The sequence below is a fragment of the Cervus canadensis genome, chromosome 5 (assembly GCF_019320065.1).
Source record: "Cervus canadensis isolate Bull #8, Minnesota chromosome 5, ASM1932006v1, whole genome shotgun sequence".
Taxonomy (NCBI): Eukaryota; Metazoa; Chordata; class Mammalia; order Artiodactyla; family Cervidae; genus Cervus; species Cervus canadensis.
In genome coordinates, this window is record NC_057390.1 from 58,606,820 (window position 1) to 58,630,302 (window position 23,483).

Here is a 23,483-nt window from a genome sequence, read left to right on the forward strand (position 1 = left end):
GAGCCCAAATCATCCGCTTGTCGCAATCCTCCAATCACAACCGCCCGCCCTCGGGGACTACTTTGCAATCGGGGAAGAGCGCAGGGAGCAGAGCGTGAGAAGAACCTCTGAGCTCGGGAAGTGTAGTTCTAACACTTGAAGGAATTGCATTGGAGATTGCGCCAGAATCAGGGCAGAGTAAACTACAGTTCCCAGAGGGCCTCGCGGTCGGGAGCCGAATTTTTCCTTTTCTAACACCGCTCGCCCTTTCCGAGTCGGTTCCGCGATAGAGGTGACCCGACTGCCTGAGGCTCATTCGGCAAGTGCAGAAAGTGTCCGCGCCCTTCCCGATCATGGTGAGTGTGGGCCCCTGCATGCTGCCCACCTACGGCCTTCGCGCCCCTATGTGGCGTTTCTTGCGCTTGAAGGAATGTTGGGGGAAGGCTGTCCAAGGAATTGTCCTTGGCGCCCTCTGGAAAGTCTCGATTCATCTTCTGGGGACTGTCGCAGTGACCTAGTTAGTTATTGGGAAAGAGTTTATTTCCAACTGAGGTTCTCAGAAGGACTTTAGAGAAATCACTGGCCTTGGCGAGGCGAGATCTCAGCCCTTCTGCATGTTGGGGGTACAAAATACGAAACTGGGGGATTTCTCCCAAGCACGCTCTGGGGGATTGATAAGGCCGATAAGGTTTGAAATGCGGAGTGTTGGACCTTAACCTCTTTTCTCCTCTTAAGCCTACAGTGTTTTTAAGGGCTTTTGTCACAAAGCGTTTGAAAGCAGAATGCCCTCAATGCAAAGGTAGTGCATCTGGTGATGCTCGGGATTACAATCTGCCTTTTCGGGAGAAGTGCTTCCGCCATGTCTAATTTCACGAAATGTGATTTAAAACCTGTTCATTGATCTCCTTCTGTGCCAGTACATGTTACAGTGACGGCGCCCCTAGACAGATAATTTGTGCCGGTGTTTTTTACTAATCTGTATGTTACGAATTCTAGAACCAGCACTTTTAAATGTTACACAACGTAATCATCTTGTCATGAAGATTTGGACACCAAGATCTCCATATCTTGTCTCTCTTGAAAGGGAGAAGGAAGGGGGTGGGGGTGAGGGAACTCTGACGTATGAATAATCAGCATGCTGGTTGAAGGTGACATTTGATATCAACCTGAGAGAAATTGCTTCAGTACTTGTGTTTATAGTTGAGAATGGTTTTTCTCCATTGTTTCAAAATACTAAAATGAATGGGGAAATATTTGAAGGAATTGGAACATTTCCAGAACCTGAAAAGACGTGTTTTCAGGGCACGGGGATAACTCCTTCCACCTTTGAAAAGGAGCCAGTGGGAACAGCTTCCAATTTTCAGTGATAAACCTAGATTCCCTACTTATTTTGTCAGATAACATAATTAGTCATTTAAACGATGGATTCAGTGGTTTCTGACCTAATCATCTTAGCAAGAAAGCAGAGGTACCTATTAACAGAGAACCTCAGACTTCATAATTTTAAAACTGGATGGAACCTTTTAAAAAAATCTTGACCATCTTAAAATTGAGTTTACTGAAAGCCAAACCGGATGTGGTTTTCTCAAGGTCACACAAGTTTGCCTCCAAGGGCCTCACACTCTTTCCATTTTACCATATTTTGTCATTTAGACAGGTAAGTCATTCTGAAATTTTATTTTTAGTTGCTGAAGTTCTGGATGCAGATGCAAGTTCATACTGCAAATACAAGCTAAATTATATATCAGCATTTATATTACTTGACGGTTTTACAATGAGAATACTATATTTCTAGAATTGGAAGGGAATTTGGAAATTATTTCCTCTAATCTTCAAAAGTATGGTTAGGTCAAATGATTTTCCCAAGGTCACACAAAGATCCTGGGCCCCCATTCTTTCTTTGTTTTTCCTGCGTGGTAGATCAAGGCAGGCCTGACCCCTGGAAGGTCACTGGAGCACCAAATAATGTCCTTGAGGAAGAATCCTCCTGTCAGATGACTCAATCGCCTTGCCTCCTCAGGAGGGTGTGTAAACAGTCACTGTGTTACAAAAGAGCCATCTTGTGTAAAGCTGTTAAAAATCAGCTTTTTGTGTTTTTTGTCTTTTTTTTTAAAGGAGGGGATCCTTTCCTTGTGTCCATTGGGAATGACAGCAAGAATAAACTGTATGAAAGAATCTGAATACTGTTTATGTGTCTTTTATATAACAGAAATATGTATAAATAAGAAAGTAAAAGTGGAATATATGGATCTTTCTGTAGAATAACAGAAGGAACACTTAAATTCAAACTTTACAAACAAAAGACTTGAACACTTGCTTAGGACAGAGCCTGCATCTGCAGGAAGGTCATTAATACCCTGCCAAGAGCAAAGACATTCCTTCTTTGAATGTTGGCAGACTGCCCAGATATCTAAGCAAAGAATAGTAACCTCTGCATACTGTAACATTGTGAAAAGTCAGTGGGAATCTCCCACCCTCCTGCTTTTCAACTGCAATGATGCAAAGAGCAGGAAGAACCAAATACTACGCTTTCTTTTCTGTTTCATCATCAGAGATTCAGACACTAGGCTTCATACTACTTATAATGAGATGGAATTACCTACCTATGAAAATAATTTGCTCAGTGATACACAGGAAGGAAACTGCTGAGATAGGATTAATGGCTATTTATTAGTTGCCCACAATCCCTTCACTAGGGACTGTGATACTTGGAACCCCCCCCCCCTTTTTTTTTAGTAGCTAAAATTAATGCCTAAAATTGACTGCATTATTCTAACCATCTACCTGCTTTCTGGGAGGTTTTAAGTTTTATACATAGTAGTAGTAGTCACTTTCCCCTCATTTCTTATTCTAGGTTGCTTTCATTGAAGTAGCATGTGTTCATATTTCTCTTAACCCTTGCTTTCCTTCATTCAACATATCCTTTTTGAATGCTATATGGGACTGCAAATTTGAGTCAAAGGCAGACTGTTCTCACAGGAGTTCCACAGTATAGTGGAAAATAAACATAAGCTGCAAGAGTCCTTAGAGGGAAACTATGTGGTGACAGAGACCTATTATTAGAGTGCTTGCCCCATACTAGTCTTACCACTTTGTGTGTTAACTGTCTCAATCCTTACTGCCTTGTTAGGTAGCTGCTATTAACTCCATCTTAACCTTAGAGAAACAATACAGTAACTTGACTAAGGACATACAGCTGAGTTGATGTATCCAGATTTGAACCAGAAAGTCTGGCTCTAGAAGCCATCTCTTCATCACTCTACTGCATCTCTAGCCTCCTCTTTTAAAAAACTGCCTTATCCTCTTGTTTCTTACATATGGTTCACTAATGGATTCTCTGGCATGTATTATGTACAAGGTACATAATAAAAGACTTTCACTAGAACTACTGAGCTAAATAATTTTGCTAACCATACCTGGAACTATTGTCACTATTTTCAAGCTTCTCAGTGCAAGTATATAGAACAAATCTTTAAAGCATGTTGGGTTTGCTTCCAAACAATTCTTTTACATTCCCAAGGTTTTGATAGTAATTTTACAAGACCCAGCTACTCCTTCAGCAAATATTTGATGAGCTCTAACTACATGCCAGGCATTGTTCTAGGCAGCTGGGATACAACAGTAAAAATAGACAAAGCCCCTATCCTTAAAGAGCTTGCATTCTAAAGAGGGAGACGCAGTCATTTCTATTATCATGTACTACAAGGAAAGAGAGGGAAATGACAGAATTTAAAACATGTAAAGGCCATGTGATAGAAAATAAATATATAGAATAACACATAGTGTTCTTTAAAACCTAAAGCCTATTGGGAACATAAATATGTATTGTTTTAAACTGGATTATTTGAGAAATTATCTTATTTTGTTTATTTAGATATGAAAGCATGGGGGAAGTTGGTGAAGAGTATAGGGAAGAGACACAGAAGGTCAGGAAGAAACTCCATAGCTTTTCCCCTTGTTCTCTACTCACTCTGGGCATCGCTGAGGAAGAAACACATACATAGTCTGCAGTGTTCAGATTCATTTCTCTACAACATTGACACTGTCCTGAGATTTTTTTCTTTTTCCCGTCTGAATTCTATAGATACCAAACTGCCAAGAGCTGGCCCCTCTTAAGAGGGAATTCTTAATATAAAGAAACCTAATGCTTCTCTCCCCAGTCAGTTCAGCCACTTCTCTCATGTGGGTAACAAATGAGGTGACACATTTACCACTTACAGAGTGGAAGTACATCTACCCACCATTGTCCGAGAAAAGAACAATTCCCTTGATTGAATTTTTCCATCTAAACTTACCCATTAAGTTTCCAGGGATTTTTGTTCAACTCTTTTTATTTTTTTTAATTTTTTATTTTTTTTGTTCAACTCTTTTTAGTAGAGATATGTCTCTCCTTTTAATTCTCTGAGGTTAATTTAACTTATTTCTAATAATTCAGGGTCATCACTCTGTACTAGATACATATACTCTTCATCCATATGTTCAGATTTTGTTCAAGGTCTGTGACTTCCTTCTATTCTTTGTACTTTTTCCTCTCCCTCCCCTTTAATATTAATTTTCCCTTGGAATCAGGTTGTCAGCTGTGACTACCTGTTACTACTGTTGTTTGTTACTTATTGCTAAAATTTATTACAATCCAGATTATAATTCAGATAAAATGTATTTTAATCCATCACTTTTTTCTTTTTTTTTTTTCATTTTTTCTTCTTAAGTAGATTTATTTTTCTTCCCCCAAGGACTTGAATCATGATTAATAAACTTTCTGGTTCCTTGTAAATGGAAGGTTTTAACCTCTGTTCCTCTTCCTTGTGTGAAGGATTCTTGTGAACAGAAGGGAGTGGGGGGATTTGCATAACAGGATTTGTAAGGTTCTAGTAGCCGCCGGGGTTCGTATCATCATATGATGCACATCAAAATTGTTAGGACTATTTTTAGTGGTGAAATATCCTAAAAGAGATGGATAAAATTTTATAGGTAAATCAAAGATAGCAGGGAGAGTTAACTAACACCACATAAATGTGCTAAAGGACACGTGTCCCAGAAGTCACTCGATTGCTTTGTGCATGCTCTGTTTACTGGGACAAGTCTGGAATGAATATCCTCTACTAAGCCAGATGTGAATGGTCTTTAAAATTTTACATTAGCTTTTAAAGTATGTGGTTGTCTTATTATAGAGAAAATAATGAACATCTTTAGGGTAGAGTAGCCTTTTTTAAATAAGGTGTTAATGGGTCTCTTTCATTACAGTCTGAACCAATCCGAGTCCTTGTGACTGGAGCAGCTGGTCAAATTGCATATTCACTGCTCTACAGTATTGGAAATGGATCTGTCTTCGGTAAAGACCAGGTAGGGGCAAGTGTCAATAAATCTTAAGTAAAAGTAAGAACATTTTCAATAAAACCCTGTATTTAGTTGCAAATAAATTTTTAAATATTAAAGGAATGAATAATTCCAATAAATATCCGAGACACGCAACTATAAATGGAATCTGGCAGATTCCATGCACCCCTCTGGGCACTGAAAATGCTTTGCAAATTATAACTGTTCCATGTACTGTTGACTTGGTGCTGCCAGCAAATGTCATAATGACAGTAACTGATATGGAGAGTCAAATGGGAGAGAAAGCTGCTGAATCAGCACTTTCTTGTTCACAAATGGTCTTTAGACCCAGAAGAGTTAGACAGGCAAATCAGTTTCCCAGTCTGAAGCAGGTACCCTCTATTCCCTGGTAGCTCAGTCAGTAAAGAATCTCCCTTCAGTGGAAGAGACCTCGGTTTGATCCCCAGGTCGGGAAGATCCCCTGGAGGAAGAAATGGCAACCCACTCCAATATTCTTATCTGAAAACTCCCACAGACAGAGGAGCCTGGCAAGGTATAGTCCCTGGAGTCAGAAGAGTCAGACACGACTTAGCAATTGCACCACCACCTCCCTCTACCCTAGCAGGTCTGATTAATGTATACTAAAATCCTTTTCTATGATAATCATCTATCCATTGTCCTTACCCATGGATATCAAGTTCTTCCTTCATGCAAGATACTGTGCTTAGCTTTTTATGAACTGAAATTGGATACACAGCCATCAACAATAAAAGCATGGTGTGGCATGTCACTTCAATTTGGTATTTCTTCCATGTACTCCTTTAAAATTCAGTAAAGGTGATTCCTCTTAATGTGTCTGTTAGCAAACTATTGCTGGTTTTATAGTATTCCTTTTTTTTAGAGTAGCCTGCTGTTAGACACCTGACTTCCTAAAATAATTATCATTAATTAAGGGGAATTACACACATATACACACCAATTAGCAAAAACTCGGCAAAAGGACTTTTTCTGTGACTAAATGACATAACCAACACTGACAGATGCTGTCCTTGCTGTTTATCTGGCAGCCTATCATTCTTGTGTTGTTGGATATCACTCCCATGATGGGTGTCCTGGATGGTGTCCTGATGGAGCTGCAAGACTGTGCCCTTCCCCTCCTGAAAGGTGAGCTGGGGAGTGGAGGAGAAAGGGATTTTATAGTATTTTATATCTTTAAAACAGTAGATTTTAGAGCTTTGTTAACTGGCCTTTCAATCAGAAACTATTTCATTAAAAGTTTTTTATTTTTGGACTACTATGACTTGGTAAGATGTATGTATACCAAGAATGAATAAATAAATAGCAAATGTCAAGACAGAGGTCTTAAATTTGATTGAAAGATTCATTAAAATATTAGGTCAGGCTGTAAACTAATTTGAATGTTCTTCAGCTCTACCTTCATCATTATCTTTTTTGGGAAAGGGAGGGTAAGAATTAATAATACTCTCAAAGAACTTGCACAAATCAAAAATATATAGATGCCCAAGAGAAACCATGCTCAGAATTCATGTGTCTGTTCAATAAACAGTTACTGGGAGGGCTGCTCTGCCACCTCAGTCATTTGATTGCAAAGTTATGTAAGAGAATGCATTAATTACCCTGTCTGAGCTGTTCTGCTGGATCTTTTTCCTCACCCACTGTTTCCAAATCAGCTTCCTACGTTGCTTTTTTCTTTTTTTTTTTTTTGGTTTTTTTTTGTTGTTGTTTGTTTGCTTTTTTCTTATTATTCCCTTCTCTGCTGAGTTCCCTCTGCTGACTCTTGTGTACCCAGGTTATAGTCAGCTTGACCTTGGTCAGCTGTGAATATAAAGGTTCAGCAGATAAGGCTGCATGACTGGGAAGAAGATGGATTGTTTTTTTCTCCAACTGGTGCTCTCATGTATGATTATTTGGGGACTTACAGCAGCCTAATTGACACAAGTTTCTGATCTAAACATTTATCAGTGACAGTACTATATTCTGATTGTCTTAGTATTTGGGGGCTGCTATAACAAAAATACCATAGAGTTTATAGGTTTATAAACAACAGAAGTTATTTCTAATGGTTCTGGAGGTTGGGAAGTCAGTAATCAAAAAGCCAATAGCTTGGATATCTGGTGAAAGCCCAATTCCTGCTTCATAGACAGACATCTCACTGTGTCTTCACATGGCAAAAGGGGTGAGGGAGCTCTCTGAGCCTCCTTTATAAGGCACTAATCTCATTGTGAGGGTTTCTCCGCCCATGACCTAATCTTTTCCCAAAGGCCCCACTTCCTAATACCATCACACTGGGAATTAGGTTTCAACATATAATTTTATGGGAGTACATCCAGTCTATAGCACTGGTCATGGCCTTTTTAATACAGTCACCTAAAGAACCATGATATACAGCTGATGCTTTAACAACTCAGGGCTTAGGGGTGCCAACCTTCCCTGCAGTGGAAAATTCAAGTACAATTTATAGTTGGCCCTCTGTTCACACTTCCTCTGTATATGCAGGTCCAACCAACCTCAGATTGTACCTTACTGTAGTATTTACTATGGGAAAAAAAATCCACATATAAACTTGACATGCACAGTTCAAACCTATGTTCAAGGATCAACTGTATGTTCTTTAATCAGAAAATATTGTGGTATATGTTTATTGGACTGCAGCATAGTGGTTGAACTCTGAACCAATCTGGACTTGAATGACAGTCCCACTCCTTTTTGACAGGTAGCTAATTGATCTCTTTAAATTTCATTGTCTTCACCTATAAAATGTTTGGGCTTCCCTGGTGGCTTGAATATGCCTGCAGTGCGGGAAACCTGGGTTCAGTACCTGGGTTGGGAAGATCCCCTGGAGCAGGGCGTGGTGACCCACTTCAGTATTCTTGCCTGGAGAATCCCATGAACAGAGGAGCCTGGCGGGCTACAGCGCATGGGGTCGTAAAGAGTTGGACACAACTGAGCAACTAAGCACACAGCACATAAAATGTTAAAATTAACTGTGACAAAATAAATCTCTCAGTGTTATTCCTTACAGAAAAAAACTCCTCAAGAAGCACGATTTTAATTTGGGTGATACCTTAAAACTTAAAGTAACTGTAACTTAAAGGTTAGGTGAGTTAGATTCTCTTTTGTGTTATCGGTGGTAATTAATATGAATAATTAATGTTGCTTTGAAAGGTATATTATACCTTGCATCATAATAAAAGATGAAAGCTACAGAGTTTTGAAATTAAGATAAGCAAAATAAATGTATTGACATTTCTGCTTATGTTATGGTTGTTGAATTAATATATTGCCTTTCTTTTCTTAGGCCCTTTAAACTTTGATCACTGTGATTTGTAAAAGTAAACATTTGCTGCAAAGTGGAAGAGTTACTGGGTAGATTCAGTATGAAAAAACCTCAGACTTCGGTGTTTAAGTAGCTCTGCATATTTATTGCCATGTTCACAGATGTCATCGCAACAGATAAAGAAGAGATTGCCTTCAAAGACCTGGATGTGGCCATTCTTGTGGGCTCCATGCCAAGAAGGGATGGCATGGAGAGGAAAGATTTACTCAAAGCAAATGTGAAAATCTTCAAATGCCAGGGTGCAGCCTTGGACAAATACGCCAAGAAGTCAGTTAAGGTGACCAACAGAATATTTTACAGGGTTTTTCACTATCAGCATTTGAAACTTCTGCTTTCAGCATTTAAGTGAAAATGAAATAATTTGTTTTGTTTTTTCCCCCAGTTCTGTACAACGGTCAGTAAATACAGGTATAGGGTTTTGCTTGATTAGCCCTCCCTTCCAGGGCTTGTTCATATAGTGTAGAAATCTATATTCTGAGGGGCTTAAAAATATTTTGACTATGACATGGAGATTTAATATTAGTTTGTAAACCTGTAGAAAAGGCACAGAACCTTCTGGTGCCCTTTTAGCTGCACAGGACTTTTTTTCAGACATTTGGATTTGTGTGTGGTTGTGAAGGAAGATGGCTGTAAGCTGTGTTTATTCTCAGTGACAGGAAGTGGTGGCTTCTGAGTGCTCAGATTTTCTCAATCCAGAGGAATTTTGATATACTTGTCTGTTGAGGAGTTGAGTCAGTTATGACTTCTGGGTGTTAAACCTATTGGTTTTAAATTTATCTTACAGTAAAGCCTCCTTTTACCAATTAAGTATCAGTTACCTAGAACTTAAGAGACTGAAAGTTGCTCAGTGTGTTGGACTCTTTGCGACCCCATGGGCTATAAAGTTTATGGAATTCTCCAGCCAGAATACTAGAGTGGGTAGCCGTTCCCTTCTCCAGAGGATCTGCCCGACCTAGGGATTCAACCCAGGTCTCCCGCATTGCAGGCAGATTCTTTACCAGCTGAACCACCAGAGACACTTGAAAGTCTTCCCTGTAGCTCAAACAGTAAAGAATCTGCCTGCAACACGGGAGTCTCAGGTTCAATCCCTGGGTCGGGAAGCTCCTGTGGAGAAGGGAATGGCAATCCACTCCAGTATACTTGCCTGGAGAATCCCATGGATAGAGGAACCTGGCAGGCTACTGTCGATGGGATCCCAAACAGCTGGACACAACTGAATGACTAACAGTACTACCTACCTACCTAGAACTTAATTAACTGTCACAGCAAAAAGGCTTGCTGGTTAGAGGTTTTACTGATTTTAATACACTTCTTTCTCCCAATCCTGAATCCAAAGAAAGCTAAAAGAAAATTTTATAAGATTTTCTAATGTTTCCATTTATAATGTTCTATTATAATACTTCATAAACACCTGAATTTCTGCTCTGTGCAGACTTTACTTCAAGTAGTTAACTTTTATTTTCTGTAATCATTAACAGAAAATAATAAAAATAAATTGAGTAGAAGTCCCCAGGTCTCTTAGTAAAAAAATTACAAGGCTGCTTGGAGTTATTGTGCTGCTTGCAGAGTAATTACCTCTCAGCCAAAAATGTCTTTCTAGGGGGAAAGACACACCTACACTGGAGTAGCTAGGGATATTGGAGTATCATATCTGCAGCTTGCTCATGGACAGACTCAAAAAAGACTAAGGGCTGTGTGTGTGTGTGTGTGTGTGTGTGTGTGTGTGTGTGCGTGTGCGTGTGCGCACGTGTGGACACATGCACACACACAGAAGGTGAGAGAGATGGGGCAAATTGTAGAATCTAGGTAGAGGGGATGTGGGAGTTAGTCTTTGTAAGATGCTTATAGCTTTCTGTAAGTTTGGTACAATTTCACAGTAAGTTTTTTAAATCATTTTATTAAAGATTTTTAAGACTTGTAAAAAAAAATTAATGTATTTGTTTTCCTATGCTGTATTGTAATTCACTGTGTCCCCCTTTCAAAAAGAAAAAAAGCCTGAAGTGCTTTCTCCTGAAGAGATTGTATGAGTATGAAGGGGTGGGAACTGGTATTTTAGCAACTATCCCAGTTAATTCTTAGGATTAGGCAAGAATGAGAAACACTTTTCACTCATAAGGGCAAATCACTGCCCTAAAACAAACTCCTCAAAGAATTTCTTTCTTGGGCTACCTTTATGAGACAGGAAATTTTTATGATTGACTCAAACCCTGAGATAGAGCTTTCGGTTACTAGTTTTTTATGGCAAGAAAATAAATGCTGTCTCTGTTTTAGCAAAACCACAATCACTTGTATATATAATGGTGGTTTTAGTAAATGTTTTCAGTAGTCACATCAAATACTAACAAGAGGAAAAAAAAATATTAGAAGGGAGGATAGAAACCTCCTAGAATCTAGACACTAGGTAATAACTATACGTATTTAGCTCACACAAACTTGATAAAAAGGCCACACGTTACATCAGTCCTATCCTATTGATAAGTTGGTTTACTTAAATCAGTGTATGGTCTGAAGCTCTGCTGTGCCTCTTGTACATCCTAGGTTATTGTGGTGGGGAACCCAGCCAATACCAACTGCCTGACTGCCTCCAAGTCGGCACCGTCCATCCCCAAGGAGAACTTCAGTTGCTTGACTCGTTTGGATCACAACCGAGCTAAAGCTCAGGTAAGAAAGATGCCTTTTCAAATCTTAAGTGTTCAACTTTAAACCTTTTTTCTCACCCTTAAAGTAACTGGATCTTAGTTTGTACTTTTTTCCTTGTTTTGTTTTAGTAGGTAGCTATTCCACTTTGTTAGGACATCTTTAAATCTAATCTCTTAAGGCAGCTGAACTTTGTACTTAATTTTCACCATTATATTCCATTTCCTTTCTTTAATCACATGTCACTGCTAATGTCCTCTTGGTACAGTGGTTAAAAATTAGTCATTAGTATAGATAATTCACATAATGGTACCTAATTATTTTTGTCAGGTACATAGGAAATTATAAAAAAAAAGGCTTGAGTTTTGTGTGTTTCATGTGGTTCTGCTTTTTTCACTCAGATAAGCAATCAAATTGATTTAAATTTTATATTTAGTTTCACTTTCATTTTTATATCCTTCTCATATTCTACTTCCAATTTACCTTGATTCATGGACCTAACATTCCATGTTCCTATGCAGTATTGTTCTTTATAGCATCAGACTTTACCAGATGCATCCACAACTGGGCATTATTTCCGCTGTGGCTCAGCCTCTTTATTCCTTCTGGAGCTATTTCTCGACTCTTCTCCAGTAGCATATTGGACACCTGATGACCTGGGTGGTGGGGGTTACAGCTGGAGGCAGGGGTTCATCTTTCAGTATCATGTGTTTTTGCCTTTTCATACTGTTTGTGGGGTTCTCAAGGCAAGAATGCTGAGTGGTATGCCGTTCCCTTCTCCAGTGAACCATATTTTGTCAGAACTCTCTACCATGACCTGTCCATCTTGGGTGGCCCTACACAGCATGGTTCATAGTTTCATTGAGTTAGGCAAGGTTGTGGTCCATGTAATCTGCTTGGTTAGTTTTCTGTGAAATGTGGTTTTCATTCTACCCTCTGATGGTCCATAAATCAAGGTAAATTGGAAGTGCTCAAACAAGATGGCAGGAGTGAACATCAATATTTTAGTTATCAATGAACTAAAATGGACAGGAATGGAATGGACAAATTTAATTCAAATGACCATTATATCTACTACAGTGGGCAAGAATCCCTTAGAAGAAATGGAGTAGCCCTCATAGTCAAGAGTCCGAAATGCAGTACTTGGGTGCAATCTCAAAAACAACAGAATGATCTTGGTTTGTTTCCAAGGCAAACCATTCAATATCACAGTAATCCAAGTCTATGCCCCAATCACTAATGCTGAAGAAGCTGAATTTGAATCTTACTGTGAAGACCTACAAGACCTTCTAGAACTAACACCAAAACAAGATCTCCTTTTCATCATAGGGAGCTGGAATGCAAATATAGAAGTCAAGAAGATACCAAGAGTAACAGGCAAATTTGGCCTTGGAGTACAAAATGTGAAGCAGGGCAAAGGCTAACAGTTTTCCAAGAGAACGTGCTGGTCAGAGCAAACACCCTCTTTCAACAACATAAGAGACGACTACACATAGACATCACCAGAAAGTCAATACCAAAATCAGATTGATTATATTCTTTGTAGCCAAAGATAGAAAAGCTCTATACAGTCAGCAAAAGCAAGACTGGGAGCTGACTGTGGCTCAGATCATGAACTCCTTATTGCCAAATTCAGACTTAAACTGAAGAACGTAGGGAAAATCACTAGGCCATTCAGGTATGACCTAAATCAAATCCCTTATGATTATACAGTGGGAGAAACTAATAGATTCATGGAATTAGTTCTGATGAACAGAATACCTGAAGAACTATGGATGGAGGTTCCTAACATTGTACAGGAGGCAGTGATCAAAACCATCCCCAAGAAAAAGAAATGCAAAAAGGAAAAACGGCTGTCTGAGGAAGCCTTACAAATAGCTGAGAATAAAAGAGAAGCTTAAGGTAGAGGAGAAAAGGAAAGATATATCCATCTGAATGCAGAATTCCAGAGAATAGCAAGGAGAGATAAGAAAGCCTTTTTTAAGTCATCAAGGCAAAGAAATAGAGGAAAGCAATAGAATGGGAAAGACTAGAGATCTCTTCAAGAAAATTAGAGATACCAAGGGAACATTTCATGCAAAGATGGGCTCGATAAAGATGGAAACAGTATGGGCCTAACAGAAGCAGAAGATATTAAGAAGAGGTGGCAAGAATACACAGAAGGACTGTACAAAAAAGACCTTAATGACCCAGATAACCATGATGGTGTGATCACTCCTCTCGTGCCAGACATCCTGGAGTGTGAAGTCATGTGGGCCTTAGGAAGCATCACTATGGCAAAGCTAGTGGAGGTGATGGAATTCCAGTTGAGCTATTTCAAATCCTGAAAGATGATGCTGTGAAAGTGCTGCACTCAATATGCCAGCACATTTGGAAAACTCAGTAGTGGCCACAGGACTGGAAAAGGTCAGTTTTCATTCTGATCCTAAAGAAATGCCAAAGAATGTTTAAACTACCATACAATTGCACTCATTTCACATGCTAGCAAGATAATGTTCAAAATCCTTCAAGCTAGGCTTCAACAGTACATGAACCGAGAACTTCCAGATGTACTTGCTGGATTTAGAAAAGACAGAGGAACCAGAGGTCAGATTGCCAACATCCATTGGATTAGAGAGAAAGCTAGAGTATTCCAGAAGAACATCTACTTCTGCTTCATTGACTACACTAAAGCCTTTGACTGTGTGGATCACTACAAACTGTGGAAAATTCTTAAAGAGATGGGAATACCAGACCACCTTACCTGCCTCCTGCAAAACCTATATGCAGGTCAAGAAGCAACAATTACAACCTGACATGGAACCATGGATTGGTTCCAAATTGGGTACGTCAAGGCTATATATTGTCACCCTGCTTATTTAACCTTTATGCAGAGTAGAAATGCATCATGCGAAATGCCGGGCTGGATAAAGCACAAGATGGAATCAAGATTGCAGGGAGAAATATCAATAACCTCAGATATGCAGATTACACCACCCTTATGGAAGAAAGGGAAGAACAAATAAAGAGCCTCTTGATGAGGGTGAAAGAGGAGAGTGAAAAGGCTGAGTTAATATTCAACATTCAAAAAACTAAAATCATGGCATCTGGTCCTGTCACTTCATGGCAAACAGATGCAAAAAAAGTGGAAGCAGTGGCAGATTTTATTTCTCTGGGCTCCAAAATCACTGTGGACAGTGACTACAGCCAGGAAATTAAAAGACACTTGCTCCTGGGAGGAAAAGCTGTGACAAACCTTGACAGTGTGTTAAAAAGCAGAGACAACACTTTGCCCACAAAGCTCTGTATAGTAAAGGCTATGGTTTTTCCAGTAGTCTTGTACGGATCCTAGAGTTAGACCATAAAGAAAGCTGAGCACTGAAGAATTAATTTTTCTGAATTGTGGTGCTGGAGAAGACCTGAGAGTCCCTTGGACAGCAAGAAGATCAAACCAGTCAATCCTAAAGGAAATCAGCCCTGAATATTCACTGGAAAGACTGATGCTGAAGCTCCAATACTTTGGCCACCTAATGTGAATAGCCAACTCACTGGAAAAGACCCTGGTGCGGGAAAGATTGAGGACTGCAGAAGGGGCAATAGAATATGAGATGGATAGCATCACTTATTCAATGGACATGAGTTTGAGCAAACTCTGAGAGATTGCGAAGGACTGGAAAGTCTGATGTGCTGCAGGCTATGGGGGTCACCAAGAGTAGGGCAGGATTTAGCAACTGAACAATAACAACATGCATATTCATGAGTGAGTATAATCTTCCATGTAAAGCTGGGTTTCTAGATGCACTTGCATAGTACAACATGCTCAAACATACATGCCTTGCATGTTCAAAAATGGCAGTCCTTGGGGTAGAGGTTTTAGCATTAAAATGAGGCAAAGTTCACTCTAGGTTGACAAAATCCAGGTACCTATTGAGTGAAGTCACAAGGGTCAGCAAAGTCTCATTCCTTAGACTCCAGTTAATCTGATGAGTGAATGCTTAAGGGGTTTTGGATGCTACAAAACAGCTCAAGAATGTGCTTCTGATTGATCTTTACCTTTGAAACAGGACAGAAAAGGGAGTCTTTACAACTGATTTGTTACATTTGTTATGGTTACTTCTCTTGCCTAATAACAGTTTTTTGTTCTTGCATTCTTTGTTCTTTTTAAAATCATTAATTACTGAGATCTATTCTTTGTTTCCACATGAAGACCTAGGAGGCCTTAGTTCACCTTTCTCCCAGTCTCCTTAGAACAGAAGCTTTCTGAAATTCATAGTCTAGTTCTTAACTCAAGCTTGTCCAGTGCGTGTTACAATTTCTCTTATTGCCCAGGATTCTGCTTCTGCAAAATATGACAAACTTATTACTGTCTAATTCCTTATTACTGTCTGGCTAAGAAAACCACTGCTTTACACTGAGAGCTGATAATCTTTCAGCTCTGGAGGGCCCAGTGAAGGAGAAAAGAATTTACATCTAAGTTTCTACACTAAACTGAATGTTTTACATTTAATTTGTCATTTACTTCTCATAGTAACCATATGAGGTATCTGTTATTATCTCCTGTTTAACAGATAAGAATTCTGAAGCCTAAAAAGGTCAGGGAACCTGCTCAAAGTCACAGAGCTAGTCAGTAAAAGGGTCTACCTAACTCTACACCCTCGTGTGTATGGGGCAATGGTATGGGGCATGCATGCTAAGTCACTTCAGTCGTGTCTGACACTTTGGGACCCTGTGGACTGTAGCCCATCAAGCTCCTCTGTCCATGGGATTCTCCAGTCAAGAATACTGGAGTGGATCGCCATGCCCTTCTTCCTGATCTAGGGATCAAACCCGTGTCTCTTAACATCTCCTGCATTGGCAGGCAGGTTCTTTACCACTAGCATCACGTGGGAATGCGATCAAATGACTTAAATCCATTCACTAGCTCTGTGACCCTGAGAAAGTGTATTCAAGCTGTAAAATGGGATAATGATTGTTATCTATCTCATATGGTAATTATGTGCACTAAACGAGATAAGATCTATGTTAAGACCTTATCTTGATGCCTGTCACTTAGTAAAAACTCAGTAAAGGTTGGCTGCTGTAATTATTACTGATGATGATGATGATGAAGAGATATATAACCAAATTTTGAGAAGAGTCACACTTCAGAAATCTCTCAGTTAATTTAGAAGGTATTTGGATAACAAGCTTAAATTACAAATATTTCCTGAGAGGCTTTGGGCTGTGGGCTGGGTCTTTTTTCTTATTATTTAGCCAGCACTCAGTGGCTGGGAAGAAATGGGAGTTGGTTTGAATGACTGGAGGCAGGAGATTGGGGTACTGTAGAGCAGTTATGGGGCTTCCCAGATGGCGCTAGCAGTAAAGAACCCACCTGCCAACGCAGGAGATGCAAGAGACAAGGGTTCAATCCCTGGGTCAGGAATATCCCTGGAGGAGGGCAGGGCAAGTCAGTCCAGTATTCTTGCCTGGAGAAGCCCATGGGCAGAAGAGCCTGATGGGCTGCAGTGCAGTGGGTCACAAAAAGTCAGACACGACTGAAGCAGCTTCATAGGCACACCCAGAGCTGTTATGAAAGAAAAGGTGGTACCACAGGTGTTGCATCTGTGACTTTGGATTACCAGATGGTGATTCACTGTGTTGCAACAGGGAGAAGACAGTAGAATGATGACAACACCAACAAATTTCCACCTGTGCTGTTTGACCTGAGGCCTTAGTGGAGGCAGGCATTGGAAAACTCTGCTTTCCAATGTACAGCAAAATGATGCTTTGTCCCAGTGCCTGCAACAGTTTTCCTTGTGGGGTGAAAGTCTGAGTGAGGAAAGAGGGAAGAAAGCCACAAACTTTGACTTTGGCCCATGTTCCAGCATGCTGGTTTGGCACAGTGACAGCTGTTAGGAAGTTTTTGAAGGAGCTGTTTCTTGCTCCTGTAGAGGCTGTTAATCCAGTGAGAAAAGTAACAGACCCAAAGATTAATTTTTCTTACATGAATGAATACAGCTGCTGCTGCTGCTAAGTCACTTCAGTCATGTCCGACTCTGTGCAACCCCACAGACAGCAGCCCACAGGCTCCCCCGTCCCTGGGATTCTCCAGGCAAGAACACTGGAGTGGGTTGCCATTTCCTTCTCCAATGCATGAAAGGAAAAGTCAAAGTGAAGTCGCGCAGTCATGTCTGACTCCTAGCAACCCCATGGACTGCAGCCTACCAGGCTCCTCCGTTCATGGGATTTTCCAGGCAAGAGTACTAGAGTGGGGTGCCATTGCCTTCTCCCTGAATGAATACTGGTCTTACATAATTTGTTTTAGAAATCAGAGGGCCTCACTGCCTAGTGACTGTTTATCCCCTGCAGAATTCCCCTGTGTATTTACAAACCAGAGCTACGTATGTTGTCTCCTGGCCGGCAAGGTAATTTGTCAATGAAACCAGTTAGGTAGTATCACAGAGAAGAAAATTAACTAGAGCTGGAGAATGAATCAAAAACTGTTCAGCAGGTCTGTGTGACAGGCATGAAAATGCCTGAAGGAGCAAGGAGCTGCTTACTATCCGGGGTACATGGTAGTTTAGCTCTGACCTGCGTGATATTCAGAAATCACATCTGCTGGGTGCCAAGTACTGGCCTTTGCTATCCAGAGAGAAGCTGATTAGCTCAGGAGATCTAAAGAACAAGAGGAAATGGGCAAACAGGACACAGGAAGTCAGGGGAGCCTCCTGTAGGGAGGAGAGGCCTGCAGGCAGTTTGTCCTCACTGTACTTTGGAGTTGACATTCAGCAGAGTTAGGATTTCTAAGTTGTTGATAATATACATCTTGGCTCACTTGCCTGAGTATAAATTTTCCTTTTTCTCAATGATGCCAGCTAAATATAAGTAAGAACAGTTCTTTGCACGTCCCTTCAGGTCATGGCACACACAGAAAATGGTACTCTTTGCATAGCACATCACTCTACCCCTACCACTAAGCAGATCAGTAGCCTGGTGCCCCAGAAACCAACCACCCAACTCATTTGTGAAGACGGATATGGTAGTTAATAGTCCTAATTCTTGCAGAACTCTAGATGAAGTAGGGATTAGATCAGAAGTGATTTTAAATGTCAAAAACAAAATTTTAAGTTATTTTTAAAATCTATTTTAGGACTTAAAAAATGAGTCTCAACTTATAAGGGTCAGTGAAAGTAAGCACAACTTGCTTTTTCCTTGACTGAATAAATTAGCATGAAGATGAGTCAAGGCATTGCAAACTTTTTAGGTATTGGCTTTTTTCATTTGTATCATTTTGGTTGGTTGGTTGTCATTTTTTACTTTTTATTTTGGAATAATTATAGACTTAGAAGAAACTGCAGAAATAGTACAGAGAACCCCATGTACCTACCACCCTCCTCCCCCAGTGATGACATTTTACATAACTATAGAGCATTATCAAAACTAGGAAATTGACTGAACTACACACCACACTGTTAAATAGCTTTACTCAGATTTCTGCAGTTTTTATGTCTTTATGAATGATCCTGTGTCATCTAACTATATATTATATATATTAGGTTACTGTAACCACAGACTGTACCATCACCCACAAAGAACTCCTGTTCATGTTGCCTCCTTATAGTTACACAGCCCCTCTCCTTTCCTAAACTCTGACAGCCATTCATCTGTTCTCCAGCTCTATGCTTTTGTCATTTTAAGAATGTTTTAAAAATAGAATCCTGCAGTAAGTAACCTTTTGACACTTTTTTCATTTAGTATAATGCTTTTAATAGCCATTCAAGTTGTTACATGTTTCTGTAGTTCATTCTTTTTATTGTTACTCCATTTATTTACTTATATGAATGTACCACAGTTTGTGTTGGAAGACAGAAGGAATGAAAAGTGCCCACCAAACTAAGAAGGCATCTTGAGACCAAAAACAAGGCAGGCAGCTCCATATAACCAATGAGTCAGTTTGTTACACGGTAACTTACTCACAGGGTGGGATTGGGATCAGGCAGACAGTGACCCAGAAACATTTGCAGCTGCACACCGTTCCACAGAGGAGCCGCAGGGACAATTTTGTAGTTACCCTCGGGTATGAGCATAGGTGCTTTGAAACAGGACGTTTCTGAATTAAGATTTATGAACGGATAACTGGTCTCGTGGGTGCCAGGAATGTCAAGGGAGGTTTTCATCATTGTTTGGAGACCAGCAGAGCAGAGAGGCTGGCTACCTGATCCTGATGTTTGTTAAACCGTATAATATAAACTACAAAGCCCTAGATGTGATTCACTTCACAGGTCAGTTTTAAAGGATAGGAGAAACTATAAGGGCCCAAGATGGTGTCAGTTATGCTAGCAGCCATGCTTTATTTAACCATTCTTGAAGGACTTTTGAGTTGTTTCAAGTTTGGGGCTAAAATATCAGGCTGTATTCTCTTTGCTATATGGTGAACACACATCCAGAGCTTTGATGCGGTGCTGCTGTTAATTATCTGTGTATGCAAAAGCTGTGATTCTGGCACAACTATTTTTTTTTCCCTTCGTTCTTATTGCAATGTAAAGGGAAGAAAAATCACAATGTAACCCTAACACATCAGCTTTTAAATTTTTTTTCTAAAACCTTTCTATTTTAGATCCTTATAAATTCTGCTATCTAATTAGAAAGAAATTACAGGAAACCAAGTATTAGAATTCCCTAGTAGCTCAACTGGTAAAGAATCGCCTTGCAATGCAGGAGACCCTGGTTCGATTCCTGGGGGCAGGAAGACCTGCTAGAGAAGAGATAGGCTACCCACTCCAGTATTCTTGGGCTTGCCAGGTGGCTCAGCTGGTAAAGAATCCACCTGCAATGCAGGACACCTGGGTTCAATCCCTGGGTTGGAAAGATTCCCCTGGAGAAGGAAACAGCTACCCGCTCCAGTATTCTGGCCTGGAGAATTCCATGGACTGTATAGTCTATGGGGTCGCAAACAGTTGGATATGACTGAGTGCTTTCACTTTCTAAGTAAAGTATAGGAATAAAGCCAGCCAATTAATTTTTTGGCTTCCTAGTACATATAAAAGTTTTATTTGTATGTAGTGTGTTAAGTATGCAAAAACATTATGTCTAAAAAATATATACATATAATATATACATACTTTAATTCAAAAAAGGCTTTGTTGCTAAAAAAAAATGCTAACCATCATCTGAGCCTTCAGCAGGTCATAATCTTTTTGCTGGTTGGGGGGTCTTGCCTTCATGTTTATGGCTGCTGATCAGGGTGGTGGTTGATAACGGTTGGGGTGATGGTGGCAATTTCTTAAAATAAGACAACAATGAAGTCTTCCTTTCACAAAAAATTTCTCTATAGCATACAATGCTGTGTGATAGCATTTTACCCTGAGTAGAACTGATTTCAAAACTGTAAGTAAATCTCTCAAACCTTGCCACTGCTTTATCAACTAAGTTTATGTAATATTCTAAATCCATTCTTGTCATTTCAACAATCTTCACGGCATCTTTACAACTAGGAGTGGATTCTACCTCAAGAGCTTTAAACATTATAGGGTACAGTATTGAAGTAGAATGCTTAAAAGTAAGGATCATCTTACAGTTTATGGATGACTTATTTGTATAGTAGCTTAATCAAATATAAAACACCAAAGTTTAATATTGCTTAAATACATAAATGTGACCTTTGTTTTGTTGTTAATACTTGGAGATGTCACCTAAGTGTTTCTGACCAATCGGGTATTTAGATACTTTCTCTACTATTAAGTTCTTTTGGGAAACTTACCAAACAGTAAAATCTTTGGGGGGTTTTTTGTTGTTTTTTTACAAATCAATATAAGTCTGTGTTCTCTTAAAGTTTCAGAGGTTTTTATCTTAAGGACATTTGTCAAATAGATCACAGTTTGAAATTTAAAACAAAAAAAAATTTGTCTAAGTAATGTATTTGTTTTTTGTTGAACAAGATTGCTCTTAAACTTGGAGTGACTTCTGATGATGTAAAAAATGTCATCATCTGGGGAAACCATTCCTCAACTCAGTATCCAGATGTCAACCATGCCAAAGTGAAACTGCAAGGAAAGGAAGTTGGTGTTTATGAAGCTCTGAAAGATGACAGCTGGCTCAAGGGAGAATTCATCACGGTGAGAAAAATCCAGGAGATCTCTTCACAGCCAAGCATCGAGAACTCTTGAGAGACACACACATTATTGACCTGAGTCTCCCCACAGTGGGTGGCAGGAGGAAACCCAAAGACAGCAGGCCTTTAATGAGTGTATATATTCTTTGGGAGTCATACTGAGGCAATCATAATCCGATCTGATCTACTGTGTGGCAGTCAAGATTGATAAAGTGGGAAAAAACTAGATACCCTCCAATCATCCAGCTATCTTATAGAGGTCCATTTCTTCATATAAAGTGTAGTCAGCTTTCTGTGTGGGTCTTTAGTTGTCCCTTTTCAGGAAGACTAGTGCTTCTAAGTGAAAGAGGCTAATAAGGCCACCATGGGGTAGTTGTGTGATTTTGGAGGGGACACAGTAAGCTGTAGTTTCAGCCTTTCACCCCAGGAATAATCCTGCTGTCTCTGCCTGCCCTCCCAGACTGTGCAACAGCGCGGTGCTGCCGTCATCAAGGCACGAAAACTGTCCAGTGCGATGTCGGCCGCAAAAGCCATCTGTGACCATGTCAGAGACATCTGGTTTGGAACCCCAGAGGTGAGGACTCAGTGACTTCCACAGGCCACTCTTTTATTTTCCTCTGATGCTAAAATGTAAAAAATCAAACAAACAAAAAGACATGTGGCCTTGCAGTCAGGCCAGTTAGGTTCCTATCCCAGCTCAGCTACTGACTAGGTGAGTAACCTTGGGAAAGTTGCTTAACCTCTCTGAGCAGTTTTGTCATCTCTTACATGGCATTTAACTTATAGGGTTATAAGGTCAATGAGACGAAATGTGGAAAGCACCAAACATATTTTTCTTCTTCAAACCTATATTGGGCCGCCAGCTTCCTCATTTATAAAATGAGGGTTATGTTTCTCTGGCCTACTTCACACATGGATTGGAAGAGTGGACTGAGATTGTAACCATGGAAGTTGCCTTTTTGTGTAAGTGCCTGATGCTGATTCTTTGTACAGTAATGAAGTTACACACAGAGTATCAATAAGAACCTATCACCTGGTCTAATTTTGTTAGTTCATGTGTCCTTCGGTTATGAAAAGGAATTTTATCACCATGCGAATATAAAACATTGACTGTTACTTCTTTTCAGGGAGAGTTTGTGTCCATGGGCATTATCTCGGATGGCAACTCCTATGGTATTCCTGACGATCTGCTTTACTCGTTCCCTGTTACAATCAAGGTAAGGTAGTGTGGGGTTTTTTTAAACCCTCTGTCCCCTAATGGGATACCAGTTGTGTGTTTTTATTAACAATGGTATATTTTAGTCTAGAAAGTTGTTCCTTTACTAAATTAGACATTTTTCTCAGCTTTAAAATCATGTGAGCACAACTTCAGGTCACTAAAAGATTGAAATTAATCTGGAAAGCAAGTTTCAACTCTCCCAACTAGACACTTTTTGTTACTATGCCTCTCATATTGGATATCTATAAATATTCTCTTACTTTTAAATGAAACAATGGTTCTCAGTATTGTCGCTCTGTATTAAAACTGTACTGAAGTCAATAGTTTTTTATGTTTGCTAATTAAAACCTAATTTAAAGATGATTTTTCTATATTCAGTCAGTTTCAAATTCAAATGTTGAGTTTTTATCAGAATTATGTTAATTAAGATCTGGATTTTGATTTGCTTCTTTAGATTCACATTTTAAAACATACTCCTCTAAATTAAGTTCAAACTAAGTTGTTGCTTGCTGGAACAACTTCTAGTTTAATCATAAATCTCTTAATTTGCATTTATTTTCAAACAGGATAAGACCTGGAAAGTTGTTGAAGGTCTCCCTATTAATGATTTCTCACGTGAGAAGATGGATCTTACTGCAAAGGAACTGGCAGAAGAGAAAGAAACTGCATTTGAATTTCTTGCCTCTGCCTGACTAGACAATCATTTCGATGTTACTAAATGCCCCAAAGCTGAAGAATCTAAATGTCGTCTTTGACTCTAGTACAAAATAATAATAATGCCATACTTAAATAACTTGTGAAAAACAACACACTTTAAAGATTGTGTGCTTCTTGGTACAAGTTTGTGACGGTTTATCATCGTGCTGTTAGTGTCGCATTCTAAAATAAATATATATTCAAGTGAA

At 39.5% G+C, this 23,483-nt stretch overlaps 1 protein-coding gene across 1 annotated transcript; it reads left to right on the top strand.

Annotated features, from left to right (window-relative positions):
• Positions 1–7: 7 nt before the first annotated feature.
• Positions 8–23,483, top strand: MDH1 (malate dehydrogenase 1). The gene is made up of 9 exons (XM_043468872.1): positions 8–335; positions 5,224–5,322; positions 6,363–6,459; positions 8,755–8,930; positions 11,192–11,314; positions 21,187–21,363; positions 21,820–21,933; positions 22,487–22,576; positions 23,145–23,483. Exons 1-9 carry the CDS (start codon positions 333–335, stop codon positions 23,268–23,270), a joined length of 1,005 nt encoding a protein of 334 aa, XP_043324807.1. The 5' UTR covers positions 8–332; the 3' UTR covers positions 23,271–23,483.